The sequence below is a fragment of the Capra hircus genome, chromosome 16, assembly GCF_001704415.2.
Source record: "Capra hircus breed San Clemente chromosome 16, ASM170441v1, whole genome shotgun sequence".
NCBI lineage: Eukaryota > Metazoa > Chordata > Mammalia > Artiodactyla > Bovidae > Capra > Capra hircus.
Window position 1 is genome coordinate 67599518 of NC_030823.1, and position 13500 is coordinate 67613017.

The window sequence follows — 13500 nt, forward strand, 5'->3', positions numbered from 1 at the left end:
AAGCTTAAGTACAAGAGTATGTGGTGCTACAGGGAATTATACTCAATTATTCTGTAAGGAAAAAGCATTTGAAAACGTGTGTGTGCATGTGTGTGTGTGTAACTGAATCACTCTGCTGTACAACTGAAACTAACACAGAATTGTAAACCAACTATACTTCAATTAAAAATTGTACATTTTTTTCCCCCAAAGTATACATGGTTCTATATATCAGCAGCTCTGGAGGCGAACATAGGAATGTCAGTGAGGAGCAATGGCCCACACCCCAGCCCCTCAGAGTCAGGGTGGTACCTGTGAAGATGAGAGTCATCAGGAAGATGTCGTAGACTCCATCACTGCCTGTTCTCTGCTTAAAAACTCCCCTCTGCCCACGGATCCCTCCGAGTTGAGAATAATCACATGGCTTTCATTCAACAATAGGAAGTCTTAAAGAATCTCAGTAGTAGATGAAAAAGGTAGCATGTATTATAAACTCAGGTGTTATACCAACTGGACAGCAATTCCTCTTTTTAGCCCGCTCATCTCCATCTACCTAATGAGAGTGATGGCTGCTGGAGACAGCGCCATAGGGGCTATTTGCTTGGGAGAGCCTCAAGCAATGACACTGGAGACCAACGCTGAAAAAAAACACCCTCTTTCTTTTGCTATAGTTTTCTTTCAAAAAATCTGAAGATTGATATTTCTACCTCCTGCCATGGAAAACTGAAAGCTGTATGGGGAGGTTAGAATTTAAAAAAAAGAAAAGAGTCAGAGAAGTGCTCAGGTTAAAAGAAATCCAAGACGTGCAAACACCCCAGGGGAGAAAATAAATCTAAATAAAGTCACATGGCACATACAAATAAATGTGAAACAAACAGTGGAATCATTTGGTGTACATAGCATCATTCTGTGGCTATATAGAAAGTAAGGAAATAAAATCATTCAGTCAAGTAAGCCATCCAAAAACAATGGTCACTAAGGGCGGGGAAAACATGCAGTTAATACAGAATTTTCCATTATAAGGGAAACAGTAATGGGTGAGTAGATGAGCCGTCTGGATATAACTAACAAACACGCTTGAGACACAAAATAGCACGCTGGGGAATGAGACAGCACCAACAAGTTACTTTTGTATGGAAAGTATTTACCCCTTTGGTTTCAAAGTGCTGAAAACCAGGCATTTGGGGACTCTATGTGTTTCAATAAAAAAAAAGTCCAACTATCACTCTGGAAATTAAAAAGTGGAAAAGCAAAAACTTTTCCACATCAGCTGCTGACATCTCTCTGGGAGAAGATATGGAAAAATTCAAAGAAGTTTCTAATGACATCCACCCTCCCTCGAGGGAACATCAGCCTAGAGAACGAACTCTAAAACGCCACTCACCCTTCATTTCTTCTGCAAAATTCTGGCTCTGACTCAAACACTGCTTGGCCTTCTTCAGTTCCTCCTCCAGGTGGCAGACTTCTCGGGCCCTCTGCTCAGACTGACTCTTGAGGAGGCTATTTTCCCTCTTCATTTCCTAAAAGACAGGTTTAGTTAGTTATCTTACTGCCCAGACAGATGCTCAAGCAACTCAGGACTTCTGCCTTGGTGGGACTTCTGCCTCATGGGACCATGTGTGCCTCTCACTAGGGGAGGAACCACACTTGCCCTTCGAGCAATGAAGTTAGATAGTTTTATTTCAATAAAATGATATTATAAATAGAAGTCAGAAGCACAAAATCTAAAAACTGATGATAATCTTTTTCCTTCAAGAAGTTTACTTTTTGAACTTTCTGGGTGTCCCTATGGTTGTTAAAACATTCGCATATAAAGAAAACCCTTTTTACAAGCTTACCAAAGAAACAATCGCTCCAAGTTTACATCATGCCTAAATAATCAAATACATCTTTGTAAAGTTCCAAAGTGCTAATGAACCAAAAAAAATTCACGTGACGATTTTGATGTTTTTTTGTAAAACTATCTTAAGTTTCACTGCTATAGGGGAATGTCTTTATGAGTAAATTACCTTTAAGAAATGTTTATTAAAGTTTGCAATGTACAAGATGTTGGAATGGGCATTATGAAAGGTGCAGTTACAAATTAAGACAGTCTCTGCCCTCAGGACAGGTACCTGCCAGGGGGCCATCACTTAACACATGGCAGCTGCTGCTGCTAAGTCGCTTCAGTCGTGTCAGACTCTATGCGACCCCATAGACGGCACAGCCTACCAGGCTCCCCCGTCCCTGGGATTCTCCAGGCAAGAACACTGGAGTGGGTTGCCATTTCCTTCTCCAATGCATGAAAGTGAAAAGTGCAAGTGAAATCGCTCAGTCGTGTCCGACTCATAGCGACCCCATGGACTGTAGCCCACCAGGCTCCTCTGTCCATGGGATTCTCCAGGCAAGAGTACTGGAGTGGGATGCCATCACCTTCTCTGTAATACATGGCAGGATGTGTTATATGCTCAAGAGAGATGAAGTGTGCTATGGGAAATGAGAGGGCTGGAACATGGAAGGATCAATTCTAGATGGAGGAATCTGAGGCTTCCCAGTGAAGACAGGTCCTTTGGCGGGCACCTGATAAAATGAAGAGCCGTGCACCGATGTGCCATAGACTAGCAGACAGACACATGCATCCTCACTCTGTTTTCTAGGGAGACCTATTTTTCTTAGTCTTAAAACAAAGTAGTATTTGTCTGCTGAATAAAAATGCTTCTTATTAACCATGTGACTTGCATAATAAATATTACAAATCCTCTATCCATATTCCTCAAACTGCTGTTCAACCTTCAATGATGTTACAGTTGTTAATTATTTCAACCTATATTATATGGCACCTTCTGGATCACTGGGAATTGGCATGTATCATGACAAACTGACAGAACTAAGCAACCCCCATCCTCGGAGTGGTGTGGGGAGGGGAGACTCATAAGCCTAATTTTAAAAGCACACAAACACACTTAGAAAAATATTCCTCTGAGAAGTAAAGGGAATTTTTGAATTCTTAAAGAAACAGTTAAGACCCATCCTCCAAAACCCTACTGCACCGTTAGAAAACAGATGGCCCTGGCAACGTGGTGCTGGAAGCCTGCCTTCAATTATCAGTCTGGTTACTACCAGCAGATGGGTACTGATGTAGCAAAGCCAAATTCAAGAAGAGGGAGAATCTGGCTGGTACAAAGTACTTGAAAACTTGCTGGCAGCTGCTGTGTTCGTGTATATATGTTCATTTCATCATCAAAATTTAAGAGCCCGCTGCAGTTATATTTCTGTCTCCTTTGTCTTGATCCTCCCACCTTTCCATGTGCTCAACTGAGACTCTATCAAATTAAGAGATCCACCAGAACTAAAGGCCCGCACCGACTCATGTCAAGACTGACGTTCATACCAGTCATTGTGAAATTCTGCACAGGATGAATGATCACTAAGGTGCAAGGATGTGATTGACTTAAACGAGCATTATTCAACTAGAGAATGTGTCATCACTTGTTTGCTCTTCAGACTCAGAATAATCACCTCTCAAATGAGATCACAGACGTGAAAGGAAAAATACCTTAACTCACTGTAATGTGGGCAATGGGGCATTAATAGTAGTGTTTCTTCCTAATATTCAACAGCCTCTAGACTCTGTGTGTCCAATGTTAAGATCAGCTAAATGAGCTCAACATGAGAGTAACTAGGATGTAACCATCTTTGATACATTTTGCAACTTGTATTTTTTGCTCTAAAAAAAATCATTGAATCAAATGGCATCTACATCTAGAGGTGTGACAAGAAAGCTAAAGCTGGGTGCATCCCAGCAGGAGGAAGGTGAAAAGAAGACGGAGAGACCCCAGGAGGGAGGGGGACAACTCATATTTATGTGTCTGCTCGTCTCTATCTATCACGTCCATAACTGGAGACATTTAAGTGAGCACTAAGCCCAGTGGAAAGATTAACGTGCCTTTATTCTGGCCTTAGCTCCGTAAATATTTGTTTCAAATGAAGAAACATTCCGCCAACCCCGAGACCCTGAGGCTTAGCATGCTATAGCTGTGGCCAACCCAAGAATTTTAAAAGGCCAGAATTTAGAAAATGAGTATCTGAAAATGAAGCTGTAGGCTGCCATCCATCAGCAATTAGTTTTCTGCACAGCTTACAACCACTTAAGACTTGATTGGGTAGCTCATTACCAACAATGAGTTAAGCATACCAGGACACAGTCTCCCAGGCATCTCTCGCCACCAAACATGATTCGAAAAATTGGGCACCAGTCTGGAAACACACAACAAAAATCCCTATAAACCACAAGCCAGCATTAGAGCTTAGCAAGCAATTCCACCCAGATCAACTTTGGTTTTAGAAGCAGCAAGGGAGGTGTCATTTCCTAGGGCCAGACAAAACACATTTCAGCTACTGTGTGGCATCTCGTGATGGCACCCATGAATGAAGCTTAATACATCCCCTGCTGGTGCAAAGTCTATATGGTGAACCAGGGATGGATGCAAAGGATGTGTTTCTCCCCTTCCACCCCATCATTCTTGCCTGCCAGACCAGGTCCCTTAGAGGACCCCGTGTCATACAGGTCCCCACGCTCAGGAAGGTCCCCAAGCAAGTGTTCCCTCGTCTTGGCTGTCAAATGACAGTTTATGATCGTCTAACCCCAGTGCTGTGGGGCTGGCACTAGATGTTGGATGAGCAGCCTAGCTAAACCCTCCATTCACTTTGATACTAAATGTTAACTTTACCCTTGATTGGGCCATTAAAGCACGTTTCCACTACTGATAATCTCTCATTGTGAGCGGCATATTAGTTTGCTAAACACGGACAAGGAACATTTCGATACAACTGTCACATTATTTCCGCATCCAAAACCTATCAGCGCACTCAACTTGCTTGCACTTACTTATAATTAGATACAGAAAGACACCCAGAGTGATAGACTAGAATCGGCTATAATTTTAAATGTGAAAAATCTCAAATGCCATGTCCTTTGCTCACTTTCTGTGCCTCGGGGTGACAGCAAACAGTGGTCACACCAAAAAACTTCTAACAGTTATCAAGACCAAAGGGCCCTTATGGGTTGGGCACAGGTCTAAGCATTTGACATACAATACTTAATCATTAACTCAACTCTGAAAACAGAGGGGTTCTATTAGTCCTCATATGGAGATAAGGCAAGTCACACTCAGAAAGGGTAAGTCATGATCCCAAGGCCACAGAGCAGGTTCAGATCTCACTTCGTCTAAAGCCACCATTTTACCACAAAGTTATACCACTCGTCAAACTGGGTAGATTGTTTTTCTGATTCCAATCCCAATTCAAAATGTGAAAGCCAGCTAAGCCCTTTGAATTTCTGATATTATTCTCAAAAGAAAACACATATACACAAACATGCATTGAAGACTAATTCTAAATGAACTCTCTGGCCCTGTGCTACACACCTCCATGACTGCCCTCACTAGACAGAGAACTTCATGAAATATTGAGCAAAACATGACTGGCATTGACTCAGCACAGCTCGACTTCATGGTGGACAGCTCCTCGGCTGACAAACCAGACCCTGCAGGGACGCATGAGTCTTCAGAAACACCTGCAAGATATGTCCAGCTCGCTATGCAGCCTTGGCCCAGCAAACCGTTTAAAGAGTGTTTGGATTCATTTAACCAGACAATCACTTTTACAAAATGTTTCCACCAGGCAGCCAGTGGAGTCGCAGGAGAGTTCCTGGCTGAAAGGGAAGCTCAGAGAGGGAAGAGTTTGGTGCCAGTCTGCCTGTGGAAATGTTAGCAGAAGCATCTGTTGGTTGGTCCCCACTGGCCAAAAGGCAAACATTTGTTTTGCTGAAACAAACGCTTCCATTTAAAAACGTTTGCTGATGAAACCATCATCTGATATGAAGCTTTCCTCTACTCAGGCGGCTGGGGCTGGGGCCGCCTCTCTCCAGCAATATTACCCCTCTGAGGCTATAGCTGCTTTAACAACCTCTTCTTTGCCACTGACAGATGTTCTGATTCTAGAACCGATACACTTTTTGAAGCTGAGAGGATAAATACATTTAGACTTGCCTCATCTGGATAAATCACTGTTCCTTACAAAGAACTTTAAAAAAAATCTGTACAATCTAATAAGTAATTTTAGATATGTAAAAGATTTAATATTTAATACTTTTAAAAATATTTTTAAAACTAGTGAAAAATAGTCTTCCCTGTGGCATTTGATGGAGAAGAAACTTCTACTGTTCCGTTATGCTTCTTCATAAAACTATGAGGCTGACTTATGGTTCTATTCAAATTGTTTCATCCTATTAACTGTCCCTAACTGGTTTTTAATTAAGTCCTTTAAAATAAACTCCAAGCAACTAGATAAATTCAGAGAGAAGCAAATTAAAGTAAATACGGATAAATCTATTGGTAGAAGCGCTATCAGGCTACTCCATGCACCCTCGTCACTGGGAAACCGCACCCACCAGGTGTATCGTGACCATGACTCTACAAAGACAGCAGCGCCCCTGCCTGCACAGGCTTAACATGAAGGTCAGTGTGTGACTGTTGAAGCCAGAGTCATACAATTATTAGTTAATGCTTTTGTAACAATATTAAATCTAGAAACCCTTTATCTGTCAAAAAAATTGTATTTAAGTCTATCACTTTGCACAAGGTTTTTAATATTTGATGACTCAAAAGCCAACCCTTGGAAAGGGGACTTAAATCATACCTTCTATCACTAATTTTGTTACTTTTCACTTAGAAAGCCCCTGGCAGGACTTCCCTGGTGGTCCCATGGTTAAGAGTCTGCCTGCACTGCAGGGGACACTGGTTCTATCCCAGTACTGGAATATCCCACATGCCATGGGGCAATTGTGTGAGCCTGCGTGCTGCAACCACGGAGGCTGAGTGCCCTGGAGGCCCCGCTGCACAACAGGAAAAGCCACCACAGCTAGAGGAAGCCTGTGCAGTGCAGACCCAGTCCAGCAAAAAGTAGATACATTTTAAAATTAAGAAGAAGAAAAAGAAAAGAAAATCGCATGCTTTCTTCCATCCTTCCACCTCGCAGGTGGTCTAAATCTATCTTAAAATAATAAAGAATAGTACCAAATGGTCTTACTATAAGTCATGTTTTCCTATAATTGTTAGATGCATATTAGTAAGTTACATCAGAACAGAAAGTGAAAAAAACCACTTATGTTCTATGTCATAGATTATATACAAAACACTTTGTAATACTTCCAGCAAATAAAAAAGAAAAACACTACAGGAAAATGGTGCAGAAATTCTTTAACCCTCACACTTCCTCATGCACAGAAGCAAATAAATGCTCTCTGCTCCTCACCTCACTGCTTCTCCTCAGCTCATTTTCCTTGGTCTGACTTGCCTGTAAGGCCTGTTCAGTTTTGCTGAGATTTTGCTTAAACTCTTCCAATTTTTTTTCTACCTGGTGCTTTACAGACGTGACCTACAAAGAGAAAACAAGGCAAAGCTTCATTTTTGTTTTTACTTTTCAATAGCTATTCATATTCTTAAATAATAAAAAAGTCATGGAATATAAGAACCGAAGCAATCTACTTTGGTTGAGACATACTATATATATTATAGCTTAACATGGTCCTAGAAGCTGAACTTAAAATACCATCATGTTAACCCATGACATCACTTGGCAATAGCACATGTTGATGAATACGGCTGGGTTTGGGGAGGAAATCACAAAAGAAAAAAAATAACCACAAGAAATAAAACAACTAAATAGTAATAAACAACTGAAATTTGTTTAAAAAAATGAGATGAGAAATAAACAACAAAAGATGGGAAAACAAATTAAGAGAACACATTTGCAATAATACAACAGAATAAAAATGATATTCCCAAAATATAACCCATAAAGCATAGCTATGATTCAATGTACAAAAAAGCAAGCCCATTTAAAAATGAGCAAAGGACAGAAATAGAAATTTTATACAAAAGATACACATGGCAAGTGACTCTCTGAAAGAAATAACCTCAGTGGTAATCAAGAAAGTGTGAATTAAAAAATAATAACATTTTTCACTCTTTGGCAAAATTTTTAAAACCAGGACTGTCCACTACTAGCAGGATGGAGGTGACAGGCCTCTTACACCAGGTGTCAGGTAAACTGCTATGACTCTCCTGGAGGGCGGCTTGGAAGTACCCTGTCACATATGAGAAGATATTTGCCCTAGAGGCCACCAATGTCACATGCAGGAAGCTGTCATACAGAAACATCAGCCCCACACACGTTTACCTGCCCAGTGATACTACCAATGGTACTACACAAACCTCAATACCCATCAGTAGGGAAAACAAGTAAACTGCAAAACATCTGACAAGGATGAAGCTCAGACAGTTTTCCTTTTTTAGCAAAGATTAAAACAAGCAAGAAAAAAAAAATTATACATCTGTAAATATTCATTGTTTTTTTAATCTTGGAGGACAGCCAATAAATAATCCATAAAAATTTATCCTGACACAGGAGGGTTCTGCTAGTACAGAAACCCAGGTGGGCGATGATGTGTATTAGAGCACATATATACACATGCATGCAAATATACACTCACGTGTATGTGTGTGTGTGAATAAATAAAGGTATAGTCAGCAGAGTTTTAAGGGATTACTTTGACATATGAGAGGAAAGAGGAGTTGAAGATGACAGGAAGGTTTTCACCGAAGCAACGTGAAGAATGGAATTGCTATTTACTGGGACAAGGAAGCCTAAGCAAAGAACAAGTCTGAAAAAAGCTGGAGTTCCAATAACAACACGTTAAGTGTGCAATGCCTGTTAGAAACGTGAGTGGAAATATTGGATGCACACCCCCAAGTCTGAAGTTCAGACCAGACATCCAGGCTGGAGATTTAAATATGGGTGTCATTATCACATGGAGAGTCAGAAAGCCAAAAATCTGGATGAAATCATTTGTGCAGTGGGTGTTAAAAAAGTAAATTATATATTTTTTTAGCGCTTTGCCTGGCGGCATACACACTTAGGAGAGCTCCCATGTGGTGGCATGACCAAGAACCACCAGAATATCAGAGACGCCCACAGACCCTCCTATCTGAGATCCCCACTCGGCGTCCCCTTTCTCTAAATGAGAACACCCAGACCCAGAGAGGTTCAGTTTGCTCTCCACTCTAATAACTACAGAAAGTGAGGAAAGTTTTTTCCTTTAAAGGAATCCTATTTCCACTGAGGTACAGAAATGACATGTTATTTTAAAACGTGGGGGAGGAGGTTACGGAGGAGGGAGAAATAAGTTAGCACCCTACTTTATCCAGCTCAGCCTGTAGGATGTTGTATGTGTTCTTAGCTTGCTGTAGCTCCTGGGTGAGCCTGGCTTTCATCTGAGTACACTCCTGGTCCAGGGTTTGGAAGGAACGCTGTTGACGGGAGAGCTCCTAAAAAGTGAAAGACAAATGTATCCAACAGACGCTGGTTAACAAGGGAGAGCCCAGGGCGAGACCCAGACATCCTCCAGGCACTGCTCTTCTGAAAGAACAGGAGAGGATGGAGCCAGTCGGCATCTACTTGATGACCAACACAGGCAGCCTTAGCACCGGTCCCAGGAATCAGATCCCAGTTTCTGAGCGGAAGAGGAAGCAGTCCACCAGGAGAACACATGGAAACTGGCCTGTTGGCACCTCATCCCCATCCTAAATGAATCACCTCTGTTCTGAGGTACCCAGGAACAAAAGGGTAGGGCTGAGAGCCAACCAGTCACAACTCCACTGAGAAATCAACACACTCAAAAAGGGAGCTTAAGACATCAAGTATCACACACCACTGACCATTGAGAATAACAGAAAGTACATGCCACCAATTAACTTTGATAACCACAAAGGGACACTAGATTAACAATTCCAATAACTCTCACTGAAGGACTACAGACCTACTTCCAGGCTAACTCACCTGAAACTGAAACCAAGATTTATCCAAGTGCATCATCAGCCCTAACTTGTCTGCCAACTTCTTCCCTTCAGACATTAACTCACAGACTTTAGAAACAGCTGGAAGGACCTCCCCTGTGGACCGGTGGTGAAGACTCCACCTTCCAAGGTGGATCAGGTGTAGGTTTAATCACTGGTTGGAGAACTAATATTCCACACACCACAGGGGATGGCCAAAAAATTAAAAAACAAAGAAAACTTGTAAAAAAGTAAAAAAAAAAAAAAACAAACCACCAGTTGTAGAATGTAATATAATTTCCCTTACAACACAGAGTGTTTGAAACAAGAAATACTATCCTTTTCTACTTGGCATCAAATTTCAAACAAATCAGAAAACATGGATTAAAAAAAAAATTTCTAAAGCCCTTCTCCAATCAAAAATTGCAGGATGGAAAAGTGTGAAGGAAAGTACAGTAACCTTTTCCACACACAGCATTTCCCCTCCAGTGGGACATCCCAAATGATGACAGACACTCCTCTTCTCAAATGATCAAACGAGGAAATGACCACAAGAGCCTTCTGGACAAACTCCTCATGAATCCGTTTACCTTACCTCTTGGAACTCTTTTTCTTTCTCCTTGATTTTCTGTTCCAGAGAACATCTGGCACTTTCTGCATTTTGACGCTGACAACTCAGATCTTCAGTCAATTTTTTCAATTTTTGTTCCAAAGCAGTACACTAAAACAAATTAAGACGTTCAACACAAAACAAAAATTATTCTTGGAAAGAAGTAAACGTTTTGAATTTTAGAAAAATTAGTCCCACGATCTGGTTCAAGTTTAACATTGTGTTTTGACTTTTTTATATCATACAAAGTTGGGGCTAAAACAATTAGCCAAATACCAAAACTACTACAATTATTTTAGCACACATATATTTATATTTGGGAAATACCAGCAAGGATATAAACCTACATAGGCTATTTAAATAAGCCCTTCATAAGTTGTGCCGTAAAAGAAATCAGTGTGTCTGAATACTGAGTCACCTAACATTTTGTCATACAGAAATGAGAAGTTAAAATGCAGTGATGTTGACTTGTGCAAATTAGAGGCTGCAAAATAACCAGAGGGTACCTATTATCCTCATGCGTAGTCTGTTTCAAGCATAACAGATTTTGTGAGAAATTTTAAATATTAATATGCATCTCTCCACAATGCTCCCACTATGTCATTTTTAATGTTTGGAAGTTCACAGCACTCCAGAGAGTATCACAATGGGTTTTAAACCAAGCTGCCAAAAGCAACACAAAGAATACTCACTCGCCTTCTTATATAGCCGGTTATCTCTTTTTTTAAACTGAACTATAGCTGATTTACAGTGTTACAGCAAAGTGATTCAATTACACACACACACACACACACACACACACACATTCTTTTTCAGTCTTTTCCATTATAGATTATTATAAGATATTGAATACAGTTCCTTGTGCTGTATTCTTTATCCATTTTATATATAGTAGTGTGTATCTGTTAAGCCCAAATCCCCAATTTATCCCTCTCCCCACTACTTTCCCCTTTAGTAACCATATATTTGTTTTCTATGTCTGTGAGTCTTTGTTTTATAAATAGGTTCATTTGTATGATTTTTTAGATGCCACATATAAATGATATCATGTGATCTTTGTCTTTGACTTGCTTCTAATCTCTAGGGCCATCCGTGTTTGCTGCCAATGGCATTATTCCATTCTTTTTTATACACAGCCAGCTATATTTAAAATCATTTTTAAAACATGAACTACATTGAAATTTAGGATCCTCTTTAAAATTAAATCTTCAAAGTGTTAAAACCCATTCCTCTAATTCTTCCCTGTGGTGTTCAAATCCTAGAACTGCCCTACAAAACAACTCTAAATTCCCAAGGAAGAATAAGAACAACTCACATTGCTGGGGGAGAATTCCTGATCCAAAAGAAATGTACCCCAGTGTGGCAAATCTCTCCACTAATACATTTCTCTGAGACTCATTATAGACCCATTTAGAACTATTAGAAATTTAACAAAGAGGAAAAGAAACCACTATGTAAAATTTTCCCATAAGACCTGACACCAATTATTAACTAACCAAAGATGAAAAGATAAAGCTGGTCTGATCTTGCAAATATCAGAACTTTCAAGATCCTGAATTTAAAAAGTAAAATATTGAGCCAGTAGTTCGAATTAATTCACTGCTTTGAACATTAAGATACCTCCATCATTATCCTTATTGTTCTTGAATTTTTAAACCCCTAAGAAAAAGTATGAAAGAAATTATTTCTACCAGTAATAAATATGAACTCAGCAAATATGTCAAGCACTATGCTAGGCACTGGGGACACAGCAGTAAGCAACTAAGACAAAAATCACTGCCTAAATGATGGTCTAAAATTTTGACAATTCTCGGGGAGGTGGGCGAAACCACGCACAGCAGAATAAATGAATGAATCCCTGGCGCCCTCTGCTGGCACTCCCTCAAACTGCAACCCACAAGATCTCAGAATCAATAATACTTTCTTATTATTGTACAAACAGTTGGTTTAAGAAAAAAAAAGCCTTTAGGAGTAATTTATATTTTATTTAGATTTTTTTTAATGTTGGTATTTATGATGCACCACCCATATACAAGTACCTGGCCACTAGGTGTCATGAATGCTCCATAATACTCTAAAAAAGGGTTCAAGGCTCTAGTCCTTTAACAGTTTGTAGAGAGTATATAACAGTATGTATATAGAGACCCTACAGGCTCAGTACTCTGGGCCTGAGTTTTTAACCATAACATATGAAATCCAGATTTGCTGCCCAGCCCCAACACTCTGTCTCTACATGAGTTCAAACCTTGTATCCTAATGGTGTGTAAATACTTGGAAACGAAGCATACTAGAAACAGCGTATGTTTACTGAAGCACGTGGTTGACTTTGGCTAAATTAGCTCCATTTCATTTAATAGGTAATTCTAAAGGTAGATCAGGGAATAAACAGCATAAGCAAAGGATAATCTGATTTCAGCAACATATTGGACAAGGTCATACTATCTTTAGAGACAAGACAGAGAAAGGCAGACTGAATTTTCAGTTAGGTGGATTCGTAGTTTATGAGAAAAAAATGGAATCTAGAAAACGTTGAATAAATGAGTCTTAAGAATCTAGAGGGAAGTCTCTAATAGGAAGAAAGCAAAAGCTACGTTTTCAGCACTGTCCTATTCAAAAATTTTAATTCACGATCTGGTAAGTGACCTCATGATATATGCTAGAGAGAAGGATCTGGTGATCCTGTCACACCAAAACCAACAAAACAACATGTAAAAGTTAGTTGCTCAGTATCTTTGTGACCCCATAGACTGTAGACTGCCAGGGTCCTCTGTCCATAGAATTCTCCAAGTAAGAATTCTGGAGTGGGTAAGCATTCCCTTCTCCGGGGAATCTTCCAGATCCAGGGATTGAATTTGGATTTCCTGCACTGCAGGCAGATTCTTTACCATCTGAGCCACCAGGGAAGCCCTCAACGTGTAAAAGAATAAGCATAATTCTCATATACAAAAGAAGCCTGAGTTGGCAGAAATGCAACTGAAAATGAACCAAGCTGACTAGGAACTCAATATAACAATAACAACTATTATAAGTTCACCA

At 40.1% G+C, this 13500-nt stretch overlaps 1 protein-coding gene across 1 annotated transcript in view; it reads right to left on the bottom strand.

Moving 5' to 3' along the window:
• The window catches only part of CENPF (centromere protein F), a 64561-nt gene that overhangs the window by 28951 nt on the left and 22110 nt on the right, over positions 1–13500 (bottom strand). The window contains exons 8-11 of the mRNA XM_013970408.2: positions 10450–10575; positions 9219–9347; positions 7273–7395; positions 1364–1499 (exon numbers count right to left, since the gene is read on the bottom strand). Of these exons, the coding sequence (XP_013825862.2) occupies positions 1364–1499; positions 7273–7395; positions 9219–9347; positions 10450–10575 (514 nt within the window). The remainder of the gene's footprint in view (positions 1–1363; positions 1500–7272; positions 7396–9218; positions 9348–10449; positions 10576–13500) is intronic.